This window comes from Vigna angularis, chromosome 11, assembly GCF_016808095.1.
Source record: "Vigna angularis cultivar LongXiaoDou No.4 chromosome 11, ASM1680809v1, whole genome shotgun sequence".
Classification (NCBI taxonomy): domain Eukaryota; kingdom Viridiplantae; phylum Streptophyta; class Magnoliopsida; order Fabales; family Fabaceae; genus Vigna; species Vigna angularis.
In genome coordinates this window covers 21,992,160-22,017,431 of record NC_068980.1, presented here as the reverse complement: position 1 = coordinate 22,017,431, position 25,272 = coordinate 21,992,160, and the positions used below count along the sequence as shown (strand labels likewise).

The 25,272-nt window shown below is 31.7% G+C and overlaps 3 protein-coding genes and 1 long non-coding RNA gene across 7 annotated transcripts; 1 reads left to right on the top strand and 3 right to left on the bottom strand.

The window, feature by feature from the left end:
* The first annotated feature begins 3,794 nt into the window (after positions 1-3,794).
* LOC108333574 (uncharacterized) lies at positions 3,795-4,621 on the top strand. The gene has a single exon (XM_017569043.1). The coding sequence runs from the start codon at positions 4,075-4,077 to the stop codon at positions 4,552-4,554; it is 480 nt and encodes a 159-aa protein (XP_017424532.1). The 5' UTR covers positions 3,795-4,074; the 3' UTR covers positions 4,555-4,621.
* A 2,029-nt stretch (positions 4,622-6,650) lies between these two features.
* LOC108334397 (uncharacterized) lies at positions 6,651-12,245 on the bottom strand. Of its 4 annotated transcripts, none has more exons than XM_052871237.1 (13): positions 11,744-12,245; positions 10,877-11,159; positions 9,865-9,934; positions 9,200-9,396; positions 8,780-8,855; positions 8,612-8,695; positions 8,449-8,528; positions 7,967-8,093; positions 7,701-7,760; positions 7,564-7,614; positions 7,318-7,476; positions 7,016-7,148; positions 6,651-6,942 (listed from the first exon to the last, which is right to left on the bottom strand). In XM_052871237.1, the coding sequence occupies exons 2-13, from the start codon at positions 11,032-11,034 to the stop codon at positions 6,773-6,775; spliced, it is 1,365 nt and encodes a 454-aa protein (XP_052727197.1). In that variant the 5' UTR covers positions 11,035-11,159; positions 11,744-12,245; the 3' UTR covers positions 6,651-6,772. The 4 variants fall into 4 exon arrangements, with proteins under 4 accessions (XP_052727197.1, XP_017425713.1, XP_052727198.1 ...); XM_017570224.2 differs by having other exon boundaries at positions 11,837-12,245; XM_052871238.1 differs by lacking the exon at positions 11,744-12,245 and adding an exon at positions 11,664-11,680.
* A 1,763-nt stretch (positions 12,246-14,008) lies between these two features.
* Positions 14,009-17,590, bottom strand: LOC128194834 (uncharacterized). Its single transcript, XR_008246264.1, has 2 exons — positions 16,266-17,590; positions 14,009-14,246 (listed from the first exon to the last, which is right to left on the bottom strand). It is a non-coding gene; the product is annotated as an uncharacterized LOC128194834 (long non-coding RNA).
* A 6,420-nt stretch (positions 17,591-24,010) lies between these two features.
* On the bottom strand, positions 24,011-24,770 carry LOC108333598 (uncharacterized). The gene has a single exon (XM_017569067.2). It carries the CDS (start codon positions 24,635-24,637, stop codon positions 24,263-24,265), a length of 375 nt encoding a protein of 124 aa, XP_017424556.1. The 5' UTR covers positions 24,638-24,770; the 3' UTR covers positions 24,011-24,262.
* Between the last annotated feature and the right edge of the window lie 502 nt (positions 24,771-25,272).

Below are 25,272 nucleotides of genomic sequence, written 5' to 3'. Positions count from 1 at the left end.
CTGATTTGGTTACAATAACTGGTTATGTTGTTAGACCTATGTGGTTATTTCTGAATTTTATTTTGTACAACAATATTACTGGTTAAATTCAATATCAAAGTTTTAATTCTTTGATGCAGTAACTGGATATATGGACAACTTTATTCGGTTATTTACTGAATAGGTTATGTACAACAATACAAGTGTTCAACTTCAATTTCAATGTCAAATATTTTTCGTACAGTAACTGGTTATCTGTTAAGTTTTATATGGTTATTTGCTCAATAACTTTTGTTCACTGCATGTTCTGCTAATTTAGTTAATAGCTTATGTACACAAAATGGACATTGGTCATTTAACACCTCTTGGAACTACATTGGACATTGGTGATACTAGTGCATAAGTAATGCAATTTGTGATCCTTCATTATACATAGTAAACAACTTAAAAAACGATAACAAAAATTGTTTCATATTCTATCATATTCCACCAACATCATTACAAGTTATATCCTACTTCATGACTTCTTCATTTGCTATAGCATTCCACAGTTCTTCATTACTGTACTTCTATGCATATTTCCTTCATGTAATACCCAATCACAAATCGTTTGTTGTCGAATAAGTTGTAATTGCTCCTGCATTGATATTACAGTTGTGAAATATTATAATTAATAACCTGTTTTCAAAAACCATATAAAACAATACAAACATATACTTAAAGAAGACCAACCGTTGTGTAATCGGGCATTTTTCCTTTTATCTTTAATAACAACCCAATGAAGAAATCGGGGATAAATACATCGTCCATCAAGATGATACAAACTGATGTGTTCAACAACCCACAACTGTAAAGTTCATTACAATAGTTATATCTCTTTCAAAAAATATCATTATTTATTTTGTAACAGTTAAATAAATGAATGTATAAACATACCTGCAAAACTGTTGCACACCCAGCCATGTGTATAACTTCGTGGTAAGATCTACTATTGTATTTATTGCATGCCCGATTCAAACTACTTACTATCAAACCATGTACAGCATCACCCCAATTGTATATATTTAGATCATTAATGTTATCTAGTTTACTAAAAGGGACACTGTTTATCACATTACTATTCCTAGGAAAATAAAATGCTCCAAAACCTAACAAAATATACAACCTGCAAAACATGTCAACACTTCTTTTGGATTTAAATGTCTTATGCTTCATCTTTTCCATTATACTTAAAATTGTGATGTCCTCATCCTTAAACAAGTCATTGACAATGCCACCGACATCATTCTCTAAATTAACACTCTCACCAACATTAGGTAAACCTAAAAAAAACAAACTTCATCAACTCTAAAAGGCACTAAATTCTTCCTAATCCTAAACGCCTTATGAACCACGTCTCACCTACTGATTAACTCTATAAGAATAGGGCTAGAAATAACCATATCATCAACCATATCCACCAACCACTTGAAAGGTGTTGACTTTAAACGTTCCTTTTGAAAGGATGATAGGCAACCGTTCACTTGAACTATATGTTGTGTCTGGACTCGATGCCTAACTCTAAGTGAGGCCTGCAAGTATAAATCAAACCATATGTTACTTAATTCAATACAACAATGTGCATATTTAATAGTAAATTAATAAAAATACATCATACTTACCATTTCACTGACTTCTTTGTCCATATCACTATATCCTGCAAATTTAACAAAACAAAATAAAATTGATTGTATAATACTATGTATCTCACTTGACAGCCACATGTTCAAATTAATAAATTGGTTAAATACAATTTATCAAACTAATGCATGCATAAAGTGGAATCGTGATATTAAAATTTGAACATTGACCACTTACTGTACCAAAAAATACAATGTATCTAACTAATGCATGCATAACTAACCATAACACCACTTATTGCACTTTAAAATGTGGACATTGATATTGTATATAAAAACTGCTACAAATGTACAAAAACCGATTTACAAGTAACTACATCCGACTAACAAGATAACCAGCTACTACAGGGAGAATATTGCAATCTGATTTCGTTTGGGAGTGGAAGAAAAGGTTGTCCTGCAAGCTCACTGGCTTAGCAGGTTGTGAAGGGTCTCATTGTTTTTAAGGCTCTCATTGTCTCATTGAATATAAAAAACTTCTACGACAGTACAAAACTAGATTTACAAATAACCACATAGGATTAACAACATAACCACTTACTGCAGCTCATTACTCAACTCATGCATGCATAAAGGGTCTTAAAAACCCACCTCAGTCAACGGCATAGCGACAAAAACAAACTCAAAAGTGTAAAAAACCACCTCCCCAATTTTAAACCAAATGGACCCCGTATCACGCCTACACCCTAGGGTCAAAATGAAACTCAAAAGTCTCAACCTTTTTACTACTCTGCTTCCTGTCGCACCACACATAAAGCTCCTACATAAAACACGTTACCAGCAAAGCAACCCCAACCCCACCTCCAACATAGAACACATCACCAACAAACCAACCCCACCTCCCATCAACCCAAAAATCAGAGATTGGTCCCCCACAACCCCACATCAATAAACCGATGTAGCAAAAAATTACATTGCGACAAAAACTACACAGCCTAAGACAGAAAATAAAAAATCAAAAACCTGTACCGTAAAATCCGAAGACGAAATGCGCGACACAAATCGATACACCAAGCACACGCCTCCACAATAAACCAATGAAGCGCCTCAATAACGTTCACAACAAACGACTAAGGTGTCTGAAAGATGAAATTGAGAACCATATGACAGTGGTGGAAATCGAGTTTCTTAAGAAAACTCAAATGAGGATTTCGATTCTGAAAAAACAAACCCTAGTAGGTGTTTTTCCACTTTTACCTTCCATCACTTTGCAGTTTTTTTTGAAAAAAGTTGACGTGGACCGTGTCAAATGAGTGTAAGTAACACGTAGGCGTGTCACCCTATTACTACTCTTAAGTTTTATATGTTTGTAAAATATCATAGAAAAAATGTGGTATGAAAGTACAAGGGTAGCCTTTGGCAGAGACATAATCTGTTTTTGGCATCTAGACAGTTAGCTGAAAGGTAACGAACTTAACTAAAGGGAGGAAAATGCTGACTTTCCACTGACCTACTAGAAGAAAGAAAAGTCACAGGCACAGATTAAGAAAAGTGATTTAATGCAGTATGCAAGACTAGGCCTTATTCCAATTCTGGTTTTTCCCTGTCCTTTCTACCTTACCATATGCTCATGGAAATAATATAAATCATCAGGTGAGAAGCTATCTGTGATCGATGTCGATTGAAGGCTCCTTAGCTCCCACTGCACCCGAAAGCTGCAAACCCACCAACTCACTCCTATACACAAATAAATAAGTTTGGGCTTTTGTACAGAGGCAAATTTAAACAAAAAAAAATTATAAATCTAGGAAAAAAAATTTCGAAATTAAGATCTAGAAAAGTTGTGATACAGACTTCAAATAAAGAAGTCGTGTTCATCCACGGCTTCATTCTAACACAGTAATTTGAAGTCGTATATTTAAAAAACGATCTTAGAACATAATAATCGATTATTACATTTTTTTTATTAAAACGAATAATATATTATATTATTATTAGTTTATAATGAAAAATGTATAGTAATAAATTATAATGTTTTAAAATAGTTTTTAGAATACGCGACTTTTTTATTTGTAGTCAGATTCTATAACTTGTTTAGATCCGTAATTTCAAAAATTGTTGTTTAGATCCATAATTTTTTATTTAAATTTGTCTATATATACGTACAAAAACCATAAGTTAGAGATGATGAAAAAATTGTAAAGTTTGGTGAGCTTCCCCGTTTCATTTTCTTGAGGTTCAATGGCATTGGAGAGTTAATCTTTCATTTTTCACACATGGACAACCAGAAAACAGACATTTCACCTTTTGAAAACCCTCTAAACTAACCAACCCCCTTTGGTTCCTCTTTAAGAAACTCACCATTTCTCTCCCTCAAGGACTGATCTTGCCGTCCAAGAGCTCCACCCATGGCTCCCCTTTGAGAATCTCCACACAAAAATTACAGAGAAAGAAAGATCATAGTACAAGTTAATTAATGGAGGTTCAATCTCCTTCGGTGAAACGCCCCTATGACATCACCATGTCAAGAAGAACAAGGAAACAGCAATTTTCAGTGCAAGGCAACGAGAAACCCAAATCGGCAATGGGTGACGAGAAACTCTCAGTGGAAACTGCTCAAACCAATGGTATTATTGCTGAGGTGAAACACGGTGGCGAGAGTGACCACAAAAGCTTGAAGCAGTTGATCATAGGAGATGACAATGAAACAAAGGGTAATAATAACAGTGATGAGGGAGGCAAGGGATCAAGAAACTCACTCGGTGAACATTTCACCGAGGAAGAGAAGCAGCATCTTCAGCTGGTTCGGATGCAACAGAAGGACAACCTCCAAGGTTTGAAGTTCAAGAAGTTGGTCAGTCGTTATGCCAAAGTTTTGGGGCATTTGCTGAAAGCTAAGCGTGATCCTCACTTAGGTGATGCAGGGAAAAAACCTTTTTTCAAGTTATCAGCTTAGGAAAATTTTTGCTGATTTCCTTCCTTCATTCATCTGTTTTCTCTCTATTATTATTATTACTTTTCTACTTAGCTCTCTCCATCTCCTGTTATACTCTTGCATCTCTGTATCCTTCATGCATATATATATATATATATATATATATATATATATATATATATATGGCTTGTATTTTATGCATACTAGTTGTATCATCAAAATATGTCTTATAATATGATTGATATACTTTCTTATACTAGACAATTTCATTCCTCTTAATTTCTAAATTTTCTGGCATTACCAAACTAACCAGTTTTCAGTTCTGTGGATTTCTTTCATAATGTTGTTTGACTCAAGATATATAACATCATTCACAGTATAAATTGCACTTCATTTTATAAGTCAGTTTTTAGCATAATATCAAAACTGAGCAACTAGTTTATGATACATGTATATATCTTGCCTCAAACAAATCGAAAACTGTGAAGTTTTTTACAGAAAGAAAAGGATAACATTATTTTTCAGCTTTAGAGATAAACATTTAAGAAAGACTCAAGTTTCAAATGAAGAAAAGGACCATCTTAGAAAAAGCAGTTGCCAATTTTTTGGTGTGGAAAGGGAATTTATGAGTCTCTTTTAATAATTTATAACCTATAAAATCTTAGTCGCAGATGTATTCAAAAGAAGAAAACCCATGTTATTTTTCTTTTCTTCATTTTTAATGTTTTTGATAATTTTGCCAGAACATTTTCTTCCACAATTAATATCCTTTTGTTTTCAAAGTTAATAAAATTGGACAGCAATTTTGTTTAGATTTCGTGATGTTTAAGTTTGAGGTTAGTGTGATGATGGGAACAGAAGACTAGAGGCACAAGTTTTAAAATTATGAAAAAAATGAATTGATAGGAAATAAGAAAGTTTAGAAAGTAAGACATTTTGATTAATGTTTCCAACCGACATAAGACTTCAAAATGGCCATTTGAGCTACCATCAAATTATAGCCTAGAGAAAACTAATGCACGTACAACTCATGCAACCAAACTTAACACTTTCACATTTATATCAAAGAAATTATTTATATCAACAAAGAAAATATTAATTTTTTTTATTATTTAAAATTTGGTTAAACATAAATTAAAAATATATATATAACAACTATAACAAAGAGCTCTTACACCTACCTTATGTATAAATTAATTTTAAAAGTTAGTTTTTCATATTCTTAGTTTCTTTGAGAAGTTTTCACAGATAAGCTTTATGTACTCTGTAAAAAAGAAGATTTTTATGTACCCAACTAAAACTTTTTTGATAATATTTTCTCATGATGTATTTCTATAATTTAATTAGAAAACTTTAAACAACTTTTACAGGAAACCTTTTGCCGCAGCGTTTTAAAGTACATATAATTAAAAACGCTTTTTGATTAAACGTTATATATAATCAATTAATAAAATCTCAATTATATCATCTACTTTTTCTTACCCGTTTCAAAAAATTCATAATCATACAAAGTTTATAGTGTCAAGTGGTGCATTTAGTGTAAAACAACATTTTTCTTTTTCATATTGGAATGATTCGTTTAAGCTTTTATAAGCAAGGCTATGCTGCAATGTTCCCAATTTCATTTCATAATTCCTCTATATTATTATTCAGTTAAAATTTTGTTGTGGAAAGTCCTAAACACCTTTATTTCAAAGTGTATTCATTAATTTATACATGCATAAGATGAAATAAGAATAGAATCTATATTCAAAACACCTTTATTTCAAAGTGTATTCATTAATTTATACACATAAGATGAAATAAGAATAAATTATTTAGAAAACTTTAATCAAAACAATTTATTATAAATTTGTTCACATTAATATAATTAGGATAATGATACTTTGATAACATTTTAACAGCATTTATGTGTCATTATGTGATTGGTCTATGTTGGTGTTTATGATTATAATTATTATTGATTGTGGAATAATTTTGGACCAATCACACGTAAATGAAATTAAAATGTTGTCAAAGTATCATTATCCATATAAGTTTATGTAGCTAACACACACTACAACTAATATTTGGTAATTAAATAAACTAAAAATAAGCTTAGATGTGGAAAGTATAAGGAAATGGAAACAGCAATTCCTAGGTATAAATAAGATATTTCAAATAAAAAATATATGCTGGTACAAGGTTGCTGTATGGTAGAATGTACGAGAAAGGATAATGGTTATGTTGAGTGAGAAAACTAGACTAATAGCGGTGCTCTCAACGACTTCGAGGGATTTGAGAGATTCTGGAAATCCATTGTGTAAGTTACTATTACCCCAATTAGTGAACATATTGCAGGAACAACACCCAAACCATACCTCGTAACTGTAAAGGCAAACTGTGTTCCCTCAAGCTGTGAAGAGATATCTGCATTCATCATTTCAACAATGTAAAATAAAACGAAGTGAGTTTTCTAATAAAAGAAATTTAAGAAACTTACTTTGGTTTGACTGAAGAACATATAAAGCAATCCCACATGAAATTTTGTCCAAAAAGCTCAATGATCCAACAACAAAAGCACAACCATTAAGGTTCTCTCCAATCAGAAAATTCTGCATGCTTACTCCAGTTACCTGTTAATAAAAATCATTGAAAAGATTTAAACTGTGACAAGATGAATTTATGGTACTATGTTAATTAAAAACATTTAAAAACTCAAACCAAGACATCATTTCCACATAAAAATAAGATACATATTTCTTCAACTGTTGTCAATTTAATCAAGTAAAGACCATATCTTACCGTCATAAGAGCATTTGCTATGCCGATAACTACTGACACTATGTACATCACATAACTCATATTTGCACTCAAAAGAAAGATTACTGCCCCACAAAAAATCCAAAGCATGCATCCAGCAGAGTAATAGGCCTTGAGCATTCTCCCAGTCCATGAAATCTCCTACAAAGGTTAATGACCAATTTAACAGTGGAATTGGAGATTGAAAATATGGAAATGTAATGCAGAAAGATATCCATATGAAGAAACCTGTAACACTAGAGATACAACGAAGCTGCAGATGTATATGAGAGCAGGAACCTGTGCCAAACAACATAAGACAGAGAAATCAGCCATGTCATTGTTCAAACTTATTTAAAGCTCAATGGACAAAATTTGTGGAGTACCAAAGCTTTGGCTGATTGGGCCATTTGAAGATCATTGATAACAAAAAAAGCAAGGTATGCCTGAAAAAAAACAAGGTATTTTGGTATCAAAATATCCATTCATATACCATATTATCATGTTTTGTTCGAAATTCAAATGCAAGAGTTATGTTTCTGAAAGATTGTCTAACACTATATTCAACCTTAACATTGAGAACACATATTAAGCCTATCCTCTTCCAAGATAATGAACACAAACATGAAAGAAAGAAAGACAGACTGCTAACCTGAGAAACATTGAGAACCAATCTTGTGATCACGTAAATTAGAGCAACCTGGTAATACAGAATTCTCTTGAACCAGTAATTCCATGAAATCCTTGCATGAACCTTTCCATGTACACCTACCTTTAACCTAAGAAGAAAACAAACTCAATTCTAAATTAGTTGCTGAAACTACTCATGCAGCCTAGTTTGTAAGAACTTAGTGAGAGATATAATTGACTTGCATGAAAAATAGCTTTGTTTGGTTTAACTTCTACAATTATAAGTTCTCTCTATAAGGTAGCCGCTGAGCTTTTTAATGCTTTCAATTAATCTGGATGCAAAGGGGGAATTCAAGCATTCCTTTCCTCATATCTACCACTTAAACATACAGCATCTTGATAATGTAAAGAGTATGTACAAGATCATGGTATATCTACTATAGTTTGTGAGAGAAAAATGGCTTTAATCCAAGGATAGTGACAGAAGTAAGCCAAGAAGCACACCTGGGCTCTTTGGTTGCAAGAAGAAATACGCTCACAAAGCAACATCCAATAAAAATAGACAGAAATGCAATCCAACGATACTGCTCATTTGAAGGACAACAAAGTGATTATGCATAACAATAGATGATTAAAGATGGATCCGAATAATTACTGTAATACATACCTGATTTTGAACATCAGTATGTGTTTTTCCATCAATGACACTGAATACTATCAATGCAACTGCATACAAACTCAAGTTGGCAATCTTGTAAAGAGAATTAATTACATACATTAGTAATTAATAATATTAATGTATTGATTTGTATGGAAAGTTCACTAGAAGCTTTACCATGGTAAAAGCATTGCGACAGCTAGCCAGTGCCACTCTGCTTGTCGAGTTCAGTGTGATGCAAGTCACCATGGACCTTCAAGAGAACAATAAAAATTGGTGAGCTTATGCTAACTTGAAGAGCTAGGAGCCTGTGCCTTTTTCATTAGATTCTTCTTTTATCCATGTAAATTATCAGATTAGAGAAGTTCACTGGTGTTACTTGGTTTATAAATGAATGTTGCTTCAAATCATTCTGAGACTTGGTTACTAAAGTGGCATTTAGCTCTGGCAATTAAAGATGAAATTACAAAAATCAAACATCATTGTTACAATCAGTATGCCAAAAACATCACAAAGTAAACCACTTCTATTTTGAAATTCAAACTTATAGTTATATTTTTTAGCATCAAATGAAAATAAATTTGATGAAATTATTACATGTGTGAAACCTGAGTAGCAGCCCAGCCCAGGTTGAAGATTGCTGCAAATATGCTATAACTCACAGTTTCAAAAGTAGATGAATAGGAACTAAAAATTTTACAAGGTAAACAAACCCCAAAAACTGAAGAAAATGAAACAGCCACCAATACAGAACCGGCACCATGCCATATCTTGAAGTGTCCAAATCTATCTATCTGTCAAGCAAGGCGAAATAAATGAGCATGCCAACCGAAATAAGGCAGGTCTGAAGCACATAATAGAACAAGGGAAAAGAGCAGCATCAAGGAAAAGAAAAGTGAAATTTTTCAAATTTCTTAGATTCTGTTTGTCATTTCTGGATAAAATCGCTAATGAGATGAAGATTAAATTATTTGAATGAATTAGGTGAAAAAATGCAGTAAATTTTACTGTTTTATCATACAGCGAAGGTTCATCGGATAATATCAGGCATTAAGAAAACCATCAAGTAAATTCAGCATTGTCTCCAGAAAAAAAAATCTGGTTACCCAGTTATTATGCAGGGTAAACCTATACACAGTAAGAGCACCACTCTCTGACACAAGGAGGTATAGAAAAGAGAAAATGAAGTCAGATGAATGTGACCTATAAGAAGCATATAAAATATTTCCCTAGAATGAACGGAGAAAATAAGGCTTAAATACCAGTTCTCCAATAAATATGGTGGCAAATCCATCAGCCACTTGACCTGAAAGCATCACAGCAGCTGCATTCCTGTGAAACGGGCAGCAAAGAAATGTAAAAAAAAAAATATAATTTGGAAGCATCCAACAGATTTTTATGCAAGATCTGAGAGTATCATGCTTTTTTATCCGGAGGTACAAATTGAATGCATTTTATGCCTCAAAAACCTTTATCATATGTTTGTCCAAAATGATTGGAGGCATTGGTAGGCCTACTGAACATGGACCTACAAATGTTGTGGCAGATGCAAATATGACCAAGTGGCTAAGGGTGTCCAAAGGAGGTCGAAAATATGTAATTCGTATGTGGGTGCAAGTTGGTTAGGATTTTCTATTTGAGTCTTGGGAAAAAGGGGTTTTTGAGGTGAAGGGGTATCAGTTATTTACCAAGTGAATTGACACTCTCCTTTGGTCTTGAAATTGTATTTTTACTACCTGCCATGTTAACTCTGTTTTAGTTAGCCATCAATATCAGTCATTTTTCTGTCTCCTTTCATTTTCTATAGCAGGGTAAATACATATCACTAGAAGCAACCTAAGATGTAGAAAAGGGCATAGTATGGTATGGTAAACCGTAAATCTAAAGGAATGCATATAACCAAAATTGTTAGTGAGAAAAACCAGCAAAATGTCAATGTCTCCTACCATAGTACTCTTAGTCACACCAGTGGGTTACTTCTAACAGGCTACCAAGTTCCCCTCAGTCCAAGGTAACAACATTGTTCAGTTCACAGTATGTTCACTACAGAACAAAAAACTAAGCCATCTAAGCCAACTGAAAGTATCTCTTTTTCTGGAATAGTTGCTGATAAAATTTATAAAACTAGCATGCTTGTCCAACAATTTTAAATATTATACAACAGTTCAAATATGTCAGGTCTATATTTTCCAATTTTCAAACAACAGTCGACAAGCAATTAGACAAAACTTAACTAAACGAGTTGATAAGTGGAAAAAAATATATTAAATGCACCTTGGTGAAAGTCCAATATCTGTCAAGAACAATAATAAATATGTGAACCAACAAGCTGCAGTTATGTCATTGAGCATGTGTCCCATTCCATAATAAAAGATAGGCCATCTTCCCAAGATCCTGGTGTACGTGTCATCTGCTTCAATGATAGTACCCATTGTAGGACCCTTAATCAGAGCTATTACCAAATATAAACCTGCTAGGAATAAATGCAACACTTTAGCTTGCAATCCTTTTCAATTTTTCTCTCGCTTCATGTTGCTTACTTATTTCATCTCCCATACTGCAGGTAAAAAAACAAACCCAAATGTTAAAACTGGGGAAATTAAGGGTTCAGGGAGGAGAAAATGAAAGGAGATTACAGATTTTGGTTCCTCCTTCATGTAGTTTAGAACTTAAAAATTCACCCCTTTCATAAAACTAAGCCAAAATAACAGACTTTTCAAGCATGAAAGAAAAAAAAAACATTATACATGACAGGAACGATGATAGATCATATTATGTACGTAAGCAATTTTCCCTACTAACGAATGGGTGACGAATCCTATTCCTAACAGAAGTTTCATCTGGTACATAAAAAAATGTCACGTCGATAATTCGAAACCACTTCATGGCAAAGGTTGAAAACAGATCATAATCTTTACACGACATATTATACAGGAAAACTCTAAACACAGAAAGCGAACCACAAAACCCAAATCCAAGAATTTCTACTGAAGATAAAATATCCTAAAAGAGTCGATTTTACACAACACAACCATTTGAAAATGCCATCAAATGCACTCACACCACTCTGAATTAACGGAAAAGTTCACACGTGATTGAGCAGCGACAAAAACCACACCCCCACAGCCCTCAAAACCCCACCTTTTTCAATAATACCCAGAATCTCGAACACAAAGTTCAAAACATTCAAAGAAAAAATGCAGCAATTCCACGAGAGGATTTGTGATCACATACAGAAACAATTTGCTAAGCTAGCAAAAGCACCCCATCATGAAAAGCACGTCCTTTTCACAGTCTGACAAACCAAAGAATCCGAATATGGAAGCCAAGTTGATTAAAACAGAGGAAAGAACCCCAAGATGGCGACTTCAAAACACTTTGTGAATAACCAATGAAAAACGAAGATGTCATCTAGTTAACGATATCCACAAGACAACCTATCTTCACCATAGAACTGGAATAATATGTTATGTGTGTAAAATCGATAGAAAACATGTTCTCAATCAATAACAGTTTGTCTTGTTCAGGAGCCTTCGCTTTGCTCGAACGTTGTGTGCGGTAGAACGGTGGCTGTTCGGTGGGAACTGGGAGTTATAAAATGACAACAATGTCCCCACCTTGACGTGTAACACACTTCATCGGATCCGAATGCCACGTCGTAACATGGTGTGATGCATTCCTTTGTTGAATAATAACTCCTGTAAGAAGTACTAGAATGAAAGCAACCTTCAAATATACTTTTACTTCTATTTCCAATAATTTTAGGAATACGTAACTTTGTTTTTTGGAATATTTTAGTTACATAATTAATTACCCTTAGTTAATATATTATTTCGTTATTGATGAAAAATAGTAACGTATTTGTCGCAATAAGACACTCTTTTTTTATACATAATTTCTTTAATTTAAAAAAAATAACTAAATGTAAATAAATTGTGATTTAAAAGAATAAATGATCAAATAATTGTGAAATCTACTTCTAAAATCGTAGTTAAACTCACGGTCTTGAAAGGTGTAAGTCTTGGAAAAATTCAATGTAATAAAATAATGATGTGAACGTGTTAGTGAGTTTTTTTAATAAGAAAGTGCATGCTCTTCACAAGTGTTATGTAGCTTAGTTGACAAGAGTACTTTGTTATGGAATTTATGGTCTTGTCTTTTTATTTCTATGTGTGCAATGATCTATTTTTTTAGGGTATTTTATAGAATCTATAAAATTTTTGTAATAAAATAAATGTGAATTATAAATATACTCTATATTTATATGTTTGATTGTGCTTTATATCAATCAGGTAATATCTCATTTAACAAGAAATTTAGCTAAAAAATGGGTGTAACATTTTGATATCGGAGTAGTTCGAATCTTAGGTAAACGGTGGGAAGTAGGGTGCTATGTTTTTGTTGTGTAAGTTGTATGTATATATAAAGTGAAAATTGTGTAAGAATTTTAAACAATTCAACGTCAAGATTGGCTAGAAGAATGTGGATTTCTTGTGTATTTATGGTGTGTAAAATTCGTGTAGGTCCAATTTGGTTGGTGAAAACAATAGTATTAAGAGAAATAATCTAGAATTAGTGAGGAGGACACACACTCGTAATAAAATCTAAGATAATTTTTTGTCTTAATTCTGAATATTTTTTCTAGTGATTGGATTGAAGATGATCATGTGATTTACATTATACTATATGTTTTGGGTTGATTGTCTTCATATTGTGACTAATTTTATTATGAACAAATATTTGATTTTAATGTAGGAAGTTCCTTTTTCCATTGAATACTTTGGTTGTAGATTTTGGAGTTGTATTTTAGGTTAATAGTTTTGGATGAACAGTTGTTTTGGTGTAACATTATATATATGTGGTAAGTGTTACATCAATACATACACTCATAATTTTATACGGCATTTTCAAACATGCAACTTCTTTTAAGTTATTGATTTTTAAACTTTGTTGATTTTAAACATATAATCAAAACATTCATAGTGAGAATGAGTTTCTTAAATAATTATTTTTACTCAAAGAATTTTTTAGTTATTTTTAAATGAAAAATCATATAAATAAAAATATTTTAATTTACTAATGATTAAACTTGTCCTACAAAATATATATTAAATAAATCACAAAAAATTATATCTTTAATATAGGTCTATAAAAGGTAAAATAGTCTTTTTAGAAATGATATTACTTAATTAAAAAATTTACTCTTTTGTATAATAATAAGGTATAAATTATTCGATTAAATATATTTTTAAATTTTTAAATTATAATTTTTCTTTAACTTAAATTTTGATACATTTATTTTTAAATTTTAAAAATGAATAAATATAGTATTTTTAAATAAATTATGTTAGTATTTGAGTTATTTATGTTTAACATATTTTCATTCAGTATCAATCGAAAAATGCATAACAGAAAAAAAATAATTGAATTAAAATTATTGTAACATCCCAAAAATTTCCCTTTTAAAAGAATTCAAAATTTAAATATAGCAATAATACATTTACGGTAATACTCCGTAATCTCATACTTAAGTCGAAACATATAACTTAAGTTCAGATCTAATTATAACTATAACATTGAATCCCTCTATGTTGTTCTTCCATCTCTTCCTTCGTGTGTACAGGATCCAGCGACAATCCTGCATCTGCTCCCGTATAACAAATATGTTATACGATCATCGCAAAAATATGGTTTTTCCGATACATGCACAAACAAGTAAGGGTGAGCTAACATACAAAATATCATTGATAAAACATGCATAATTACTTTGATATAAACATCATATAATATTTATGTCAGACATCCTCATATACTATCATATCACAATTCCTACTAGACACTCATCCGGATGATACGTTGATGAGCGGTCACGGGAGGTTAAGCACTTGTGATGTCTTATACTTTTCTTTACAAATACACTTCCAAAATACTTCATACCATTCACAAGGTTAGTCCCCTCACTATATCCAAACCGAAACATAGACCAGGACCTCCTGCTCCTCTCACCACATAATTCATCCTTCTCTACATGAGACTGGATGATTATTAGAGTATCAGGATAACCTCCAACTACGGGACCCTCAACATCAACATACACACTAATACCATAATTTTATAGAATCTCTCCATGAGATTCACTATACTCATATTCCTCAACTCATAGTACCCTCTACGTAACTCTCCCCGTAATAATCATTTCGTGATCAAATGCACAATTTCATATCAACATAATAAAATACATTTATCACAGTAATTTTATCACATCTCATGCATTCACATATTTTCCTTTCACATGAATTTACCTCAGAGTATATATATATATATATATATATATATATATATATATATATATATATATATATATATATATATATATATATATATATATATATATATACACAAAACATAATGCACACTTAAATAAGAGCAAAAATATCCATGGAACCGAACCCTATTTAACGAATACTATTTGAACGAACACTGTTTGGACGAACACTGTTTGGACGAACACTGTTTGGACGAACACTGTTTGGACGAACGCTCACTGTATGACTATTTGGACGAACGCTCACTATACCACTATTTGGACGAACGCTCAACGCACCACTTCTTTGGACGAACGCTCAGGCCGAGGACGAACGCTACACTCAGAATTTAAATAATACCGAACGCTCACAAACTAAGGCCGAACACTCACAAACTAAGGCCGAATGCTCAAGATCAATTACTTAGGCCGAACGCTCAACTACCGAACACCAAATTCAATACTGAACGAGCGCTCAAAGATCAAACCTTGACAAGACCGAACGCTTACTATTTATACATACAGAAACAAAATCTACTAAGACCGAATGCTAATATCACTAAAATTCAACAAGAACGAACGCTAACGAACTCCTAACAGTATGAGACCGAACGCGCAACTTGGACGAACATTCCATATCTGGACGAACGTTCTTAGGCATTTGAACGAACGTTTAGCAGGCCGATTGGACGAACGCTCAGCAGGTCTCTTCCTTGGACGAACGCTCATGCCGAACGCTACGGGGCGAACGCTCAGCTCAACAACAGGCCGAACGCTCAGCAGGCCGAACTCCTAACAGACCGAACGTTCAGAAACTTGGACGAACGTCCAATTCTTAAGAAATCGAACGAACGCTAACTGGACGAACGCTCACTCAAATTGAAGGACGAACGCTGCACTTTAAGGACGAACGTCAACGTTCGTCAAACTGAAGACCGAACGTGACACTCAGAACGAACGCGAACGCTCGTCAAACTGAAAGGCGAACGCTCAGCATATTATGGCCGAGCTTTGTGGACGAACGTCTCAAATTGGCCGATCCGGACGAACGCTCAGAACAAAAACCGCACGTTCAGAAATTTGGTCATTTTGGACGAACGTTTAGAATATACCGAACGTTCAGAGTTTGGTTGGGCGAACGTTCAGAAAATACCGAACGTTCAGAAATTTGGTCAAGCCATTTGGACGAGCGTCCAATTGGGCTCATCAACTTACAAACGTGCGTTTCTGCAGAATTCTGCAGAATCGCAAACAGTTTTCCAGAAAACGCAGAAACCCATTTCATTCCCAAAATTCCCAAATTTGCATCAAAACACAGCATAATTCAACAATCAAAACGAAAAATCTAGCTCCCCTTACCTCTTGAAGACTTCCTTCAAGAACTTGATCTTCTACCACAGGTTCTCTCTCCGGTCCTTCTCCAATAGAATCCTCCTTCTTCTCTGGTTCCCTTTTTCCCTTTTCCTTTCTCCCTTTCTCCTTTTGATTGCTGCTTCCTCCTGGCCTTCCTCTCAGTCCCAACTTCCAGTGCTCCTCCAAGCCTTCAATACATTATTTTGCCCTCCATTCTCTCTCAGGTTTCTCCCTTTTTCTCCTGCTGATACCTCCCTGTTCTTTTCTCTGGATCCCCTCCCACACACCAATAAGTATCCGTGACCAAATAGTTCCTTCCCCGTGAAGAGAAGAAACAAGAGAAGTTGGAAATGAAGTGTTAAAGAGAGAAAGAATGGGTTCTCCCTGTGAACTCTCCCTCCCCCGTACCAAAATGGGACCCCCCCTTCCCCCTTTTCTTATCCCTTCCTCCAATAATTGTTTCCAATAAAGAAAAAGGTGGGTGACCACCGTGTCCCCACCACTCCTAAAATCACGGTCCTTACAGCAAGGAGGGAGCCTTCCACCTGCACAGTTCCGTTGAAAGCACTTCACCATCCAGCAGCGTTCCAGCACCGTGAAGCAACCTCTAATAGGGCTCACTGCCCCTTTTGAGCAGCACACGTCCAGCAGTGGTGTTCTCCATTCCAGCAAGCGGTGTAACTCCATCCAGACGTCCATGCATCCAGTCATCTCCAACAGTTCAGCAGAAACAGCGGAGTAGGAAAGTCCATGCAAAGAGAGCCACCGAAAGAGCTTGGAAGAAAAAATTGCAACTTGAAATAACAGTCCAGCAAGCTTCACGGTGGGCAGAGGTACTCATGGTTTTCACGGTCTAGAAGATGGGCAGCAACAAAGGAGATGCAGTGCCCACACAGTCACGTCCCTGTACAGCAGCACAGTTGATTCACGTCTAGCATGGAAAGTGAAGAAGGAAACACGTGGGAAGGGAGAACGTCAAGCAGCTGCCACCTACGAGAGTGGCTGATTACTTTCTCAATCAAGAGGCTCATGCTTAGCAGCTTGGAGAGCTCATTCTAGCAGCTTGGATTCACGTGAATTAGTCGGAGATGAAGCTGTGAGGAGATTGAAGGAAGAGTTGCATTTCAGCTGACGCAATGGAGTTTTCCTAGCTTGGTTTGGCAACGTTTCCAGAAGCCACCCGAAAAAGAGCTGGACCGAGAGAGGGCCACCATGTTTGAAACTAACGTCCATTGGAAATAGAGAAGGAGGATGTTGATTCACGGACATGGCAGTAGAGGAAGTGGAAAGCTGGAGGTCACGGGCTGCTGCCAAAAGGAGACAAAACCCAAAGCTGGGGTCCTTACAATTATTATATTAATTTATTTTTAAAATTTAAAAAATCAAAATATATCAAAAAAATTTAAAAAAAATCTAATTTACATTGAGAATGACTAAAAACATATTTATCTAGCATATATAATAATTAACATTACATATTTCCCATCTTTAACAATGAAAAAATAAATAAAAAAAATTCTATTGAAAGTAAACTTACTCTTATTTAAATTAAATAGATAATTGACTACTATAGTGGGGTTCCAATTTATAAAACGGTTACAGATTTCTTTTTTATGATACAGTTTATAATATTTTATAGCGCATAATAGATAATAGTTTATTTTTATTTCAATATTAATAAAATATATATACAAATAATAACTTATATAATAATTTTATTATTATTATTTAATGACCACAATTAAAATTAATTATTGAGGTTTTATCCGCTTAAATTTCGGAAATTTAACTATATTAATGAGTATTTAATTCAACTGCTTGTTTTCTTTATTATGTGAAGTTGAATTCTCATTAACTGTTAGAAAAAGTCTTCTATAGTTACGGATAAACATTGGTAGAAAAACTTAAATAATTTTGAAGATAGATAGATACATAGATAAAGACGTGGTGCCACTTATTGCATTATCAAGTATTTGATTTAAGGTAAGACTCTTCAAGAAAGTCTTTTTGCAAATATTTTATATTTTATTTAAAGTTTAGTAAAATAGTTTTATGATTTAGATGTACTCTCTTTTATATTTTCATTCTCCAACTTTGAGATATTTTAAATGTTATAAATTAATTATTAAAATATGTATTTTTGTCTTCTAATAAATGGAATCATACAACAGAATCTGGTACTGGATATCTAATATATACGATATTATAAATTATGCATTCAATAGACAAACCGTGATAATAATATTTTATTATAATATTTCATTACTATGCAATTTAAAGTTTTTCAAAATAAAAAACAGCCATAAATAAATTACTTGTTAAAATAACGTCATTCTCTTGATAATATTTTTTACTGCAAGTATAAACGTTAATATAATTATTATTAAAAATATGTAATATATGAATTAAAACAGTAATGTTTTGTGGCCAAAAATATAAATGAAATAATTATAGAGTAATTAAATTAATATAATACAAAAATAATAAAATAATATTTCTTAAACATTACAAATAATAATAATAATAATATATACATTGAAAATTTAATAAAAAAATATCATTTTTCTGCTTTACTCATTCTTATAGTATTTTTTCACATGTCCCGTGTTTTCGTATGATCCACCATTACAAGTGTATAACTTGTTATACTCCAACATTCATACGTATATTTGAATTGATCGAATCTAAAATCATATATGCTGATATTGGATTTAGTTTGAAAATAAATTATGTTATATTGATATTTTATAATTGCATAAATGGATTCTTTTAATATTAGCTTATTTTTCTTGTGTCGTGGTTTGTTTATAGTTGTTATATACTTTGAAATGTTCATCCGATGATATCAACAAATCAAAATAAGATTTCTATGGAGCATGTTTTAGGAGGTGATGGTGCAAATACTCACTGATTAGTATAATAATGTTTTCTTTTGCATTATAAGTTCTAGAAATCTTTTATCAATAAGTAAATAGTTTTACATTTGAATTATAATTATTTAAAATAACTGTATGCATATTTTATATACCTTCTTAGTAAATTGTTCTAGTTTTATTAGCTTTGTGATATTTCTTTAACCGTGTTCCTATTAATAATAGGATGTTAAAAAAAATAGTTTTACGTGTCATAATTTTTGGAGTTTCAATATATTCAAACAATTAATTTTGTAATATTAAAATTATTAGTTTCACGCTTTTAGAAACATTTCACCTAAATATTAAACTCTTTTAGAAATTTACAGTTTCAGAATAAATACTTCATAATATTAAAATTTATTTTTAAATTATATATTCTGGATGAGAAAAACTTAAAACTTTTGTTTCATATTTTTATTATAATGCCTTCGAAATATGTAAGAAATTTAAAAGATTTGTTTTTTATCATTTTACTTAATATAGAGGAGTTGCAAAACGTAATGGCAAGCAGGCCATATACAATTTCATTTTTTTCTTAATTTATAGGTTATGAGAAGACTTTTTTGTAGGGAAGTTTCTCTTTCTCCATCAGTTTTTTTCTACACTACCACAATTTTTATTTTTCATTTTGTTTTTTTTTTCGTCAATTGTATAATTCGAAGTTATTTTTCATATTATAGAAATTAATTACTTTTTCTTATTATTTCTGTGTTGCACCCCATAGATTACTAACTACAGAACATATGTTAATTTTTTTTTTATTTACTGACACCCATTTTTCCTGATCACAGCCCCCACATTGATAGCAATTTGCCATCATTTAAGCCAAAACTAGGGTTTTTTTTATAGATAACTTATGTGTACTTTAGTCTAAATGAAACTTAAATTCAAACGCTATCTAAGTGTAATCTACATGCAGCAAGGTAAGCTTCTAAAGTAACTTGCAAGGCAAGCTTCTCATGTGTAATTGGCACTTTTTGCTCCAATTATGCATCCATGTTTTGCTTTCTTTAATCTTGGAAGAGTCACTTGGGCAACCATGATAACACAACTTTAGGCGCATGCATGTTGGCTCAATTTTAAATCTATACTTATTTACAAATTTACTAAAAAAAAACTAAAATATTATAACTTTTTATAAAAAGAAGAAACTTTTGATATTCTTATTTTCAAATAAGTTGAGTATTTTTGTTACTTCTTCAATCTTCTTAGTCTTGGATCCTATTATAGGTCCAAAATAGTCATTCATGGATCATCTTCCATCAACACTTTGAGCATACAATTAGAAAAAGAATTTACCATATTCTTCTGAAGTGGATGACCCAAACATTGGGTATGCAATAGCAAATCGATACAACGTCATCTTAGTTTGTTTTTCCTGTGGTTAGAGTTATATCATATTCCCACTATATTGTTCACCGCCTACTAATATCATACAACATTGGTTGATGTGCATTGGACACGTAATGGATGTCATTTTGTACCATTAAAGTTCCATTTCTTTTGTTCCATTACAAATTATAATTCATTTATTAATATTAACTTTGTAGGTTCACTTACAAGATGGCTATCCATTACTCATGGTGGACATCATTTTCTCAACCCATTGTTACCTAGAGACACGAACATGGTCTTTATTTTATACACATAGGATGCAATCATTTGTTGAGTTAATGAGAGTTAGTACGACTTATATAGATATGGAAGACTCCTGAAATAAAGTTTGTCATGTATTATTTTAATTTTTCAATTGTAAGTAGTTTATAGTCATTCTTTCATTGTAAGTAGTTTATATCCATTCTTTCATTGTAAGTAGTTTATATCCATTCTTTCATTGTAAGTAGTTTATATCCATTCTTTCTTTGTAAGTAGCTTATAAACATTCATTATTTCATTTAATTATCGTATTAAGTCAATTATTTCAATTATGTCTCCTTATATAATTTTATTCAATTAAGTCTTTTCATTGTAATGTGTTAAACTCACATGCATATATGTTAAAGATGTAAACAAGTTTGTCAAAATAAATTATAAATAGCCAAAGTATACAAAATCTTACATAAATATAATCTAAGATAGAAATGAATAGTTTGATGCTATTTTACCAACAAAATTTTGTCAATGGACAAATATTTTGGTAATACAAATTATAAATTACTGATAAATATTCATTACTGATGAAAATATTAGTCAATAATAAAGATTCTGATTTACCAATAGATTTTACTAACGGATTTATTACTGTCAAAATGGGCCACCTGGTCCGACCTGGCTCGGTCCACCATGAGTTGATCACTTAGTGAGTCAATCCAACCTAGCTCACTTATTAGCGAATCGAAAAAATTTGAACCCAACCTGGTCTACCACGGGTTGGTAGGTTAAACAGGTTGATTCACGGGCTTACTTAATTACAAGTTTTTTTTTTTCAATTCAAAAAGAGTAACAAAAATTTTCTAATTCAAATATAAATAAAGGAGAAGGATCTTAAATTAGATTTATGATCAATCAAACATAAGATTTCATTCACACAAAGATATCACAAAATCTTCTCAACAAAATTTTGAATGACTTCATAGTCATTCAAGTTTGTTTTTGCATAAAAATTGAGTTACTAAGTAGAAATATGTGGAATTTTCATGTTACCTAATTATTTTATATAAAAATAATTTTACACAAGCCTATGCTTCAATATTTTATAAAATGACTAACTTAACAAAAAGTATTTATTAGAAAAATTAAATGGATTGATGAACAAATCCAACTCTCTACCGGTTCAATTTGAGTAAATAGAATTTTTAATAAACTGAATTCAAAATTGACTCGTATCAAAATTTTAAATGCATCTCTTTTATTGTCTAATAGTCGAGGTCACAAATATAATAATTAAACGGAAAATATTACCTCAACAAGAGTGGGGTTGAGAACAATTTTAATACTGCATCCTACTTGAAAGTATTATAATTAACAATTAACTATATGTTATTTTCTGTTGTAATCGGACTAGAATATTAGTAGGACGTAAGTACATACATATTCAGACAAGTATTTACTGAAATTGATGTTGTATTTTCCTTCTCTTAGCACGTGATGTGTGACAATTCTGCACACTACCTTAAAAAATATTAGAGGCAAGTTTGTCTTTCAGAATTTCTTTAGAATCATTTATTACATGCATAATTTTGTGTTAAAAAAATTGGGTGGAAAATATATACACTTTTTTTCATGTAAAATATTTTTCACACTTTTAAAAAAGAAAAAACTCCGCTTCAAATACAGGTGAATTAGTATGGGAAAAATTATCAAATAACATATTTTCAATACTTAAAAAATCATCTACTTTTATATTGGTTATATAATTATATAATTTATTTTACAAATAAATATTCTTAAAAAAAGTATAATGACTTGTTTAAGATTTTTTTTAATAAAAGTGAATTTGAATTTAAAATTCCATTCTTTCACTCATTCACTTTAACTCTTATTCTTACTTCTACTAGTTCTCACTTTAGTTTTAGTTCTAAGTCTCGCTGTCTTAATTACTTTTACCTTTATTTTGTACTATGTTTTTGTTAATTTTTTATATGAATTGAGTTCATATTATGTTAGTATTGTGCCTGGATAAATTTTCTTCTTTTGAAATATCTATCAACATTATCGTCTGCAACGATTTTCATAAAGCTGTACAACCATTTTCATAAGCTCGTATATGAATGTGATGTATTTAATATCTAATCTTTGATTTATTTTTATATGGTACTCATCAACTGCATACAATCAGGTAGTCTTTTTTTTCATTTTTGTTTTGATTATATTTGGTGTTCATTTTCATCTTCACTTTCATTTTATTTAGTTTTGAATTGATGTGTATCTTTGATTTTATTTTCTTAGAATTTCATTATAATTTTATCTATTGATTGAAAAAATTGATGGAGTGAAAATTATGAATGTGGCATGGTTATAAAAGTTAATAAGAAATGTATTTTGTTCCTCTGTTGCTTATTTAAGGAGGGGAAGAATATGATTATTGATGACATTGACTTACTCCTTGAAGATGTGTAATAGGTATTCTGAATCACACACATTTTAAATAGAGATATAAATTAGATGAAGAGTACATTTTTTTAGAAGAAATATAATCTAATAATAGTCAAAATTTGATATTTAAATATTTGTTCTATGCAATTGTAAGAGTTTAAGTTTTGTTGTAAAAGTCATTTGCAATTCCATCCAGTGTTTTCCATTTCATATTAATCAATTTAAAGATACAATTAGAAAAATAATAATATTATCTTAATTCCGTTTAAAAAATGATAAATAAAAATGAACACATCTATAATAAAAAAGTCATTATAAAGTGTGGAAAAATATTACTTATCGAATGTAATCTAGTTTATGATACATAACACAGTAATCTTAATTAAATGATTCATTATTTCATGATATATTTAAGTAAAAATAGTAATGGATCGGATTAGATCAAACATGAACAGTATCTATCCAGAAGTATCTATCCGTTATCCCACATATTATATTTGTGAATATAGGTAATATATTTATAAAAAAGTATTAAAATATCCACCTACTATTACTCATAAATAATAAATAATGCAGGTATCAACTAATCACCACTATTTAATCAGGAAATAGAAATATTTTTGCAATCTGTTTACCTAAGCATGTGGGGGCTGACACATCTTTTTTACTTTCTTTTTAACATATAAAACCACTTTCCCATTCTTTCTCTTTCTTTTTCCCTTCATTCTCCATGAAACTTGATCATTCAAACACCACCATGAATTCTTTGGCCACAAACTATTATAATAATTCCTTGGTATATAATGTAAATAAATACCATAATATTTAAGAGGGTACTCAAATCAGTGATTAATTATACAGAAAGTATCTATTTCTAAAAACTGAAACTGATACAGCTTCACTGCAAGAACAACCGACCCTTTTAAACAGAAACAGAAAATGAATACACAAAAAGGTGAAATCTCTCGTTTCATCAAAAACACTGAGAAGAAACTAAATTACAGTAATTACAGAGAAAGATCCATATGTGATGATGATGATGATGCACTGTTTTCACCTGGTGAGGAGAGGAAACCAGCGTTCTTGGAAAGAAGACTGGTAAGAAACCATGAAGAGAAGAAGAACAAGAAGGAAGCCAACACCCCAAGGAGTTCCACCTGCTCTGTGCAGTGAGTCTCTCTCTGGCAAAGGAAGCAGTGAAGAGAAGACCCCTCCACCACCACCATAGTTTGAAAGGAAGTGCACGACTATCAGAAGCAGCAGTGGAGAAACCATCAGCACCAACTTCAATTGGTCCATGAAGCTCTCCATTATTGGCTCGTAGCTTGAGTACCATGAGAAACCGAGGAACACGAACAAGGTAAGCAAGAAGAAACACAGATGCAGAGGTAGAGCAGGTTGAGAATTTTGAGAAGAAGGGTAGGCCATTTTTCTGATCAAACTGTGTTGTTGGTCTTAGCAGCTGTTGCTGTTGTGGAATCTTTGAGGAGAAAATTATGCAGCAAACGAGGTTTTATATAGAGTTGTTAACATGCTAACTGCTGTCGAATCTAAGTAAAGTCTCAAGTTTTCTTTTCTGACTTTTAAGCTCCTATTTTAAATAACAAATTTACACCTATCTTTTAAATCAGTCTATATGCCTCATTTTTATACAAATTTTTTTAGATGAAAACTGTTCCCAGATATTTAATATACCGAGCTGTAGATTCAATTATTGTATTTGAATTATTATTTACTTTAAAATTTAAAATTTTGTTACGGTTTTAAAAACATCTTGATAGATATATATTTAAATTACTTTGTTGTATATTTCACATATATTATAAATAAGTCAAATACGTAATATATAAGTGAGAAAAAATTCTCATTATAAATTAATTTTATAAAATTAAATTAAGTTTAAAGTTGAAAAATGGTATTAAAGTTATTTAAAACTTAGTTTAACAAGTGTTATTTATAACAAAAATTTATTGTTTGTTTATGTTATGGTTTTATTTTTTATTAAAACAGTTTTACACTTGAAATATATGTTTAGTGTGAGAAATATATTAAAAATCTTATCA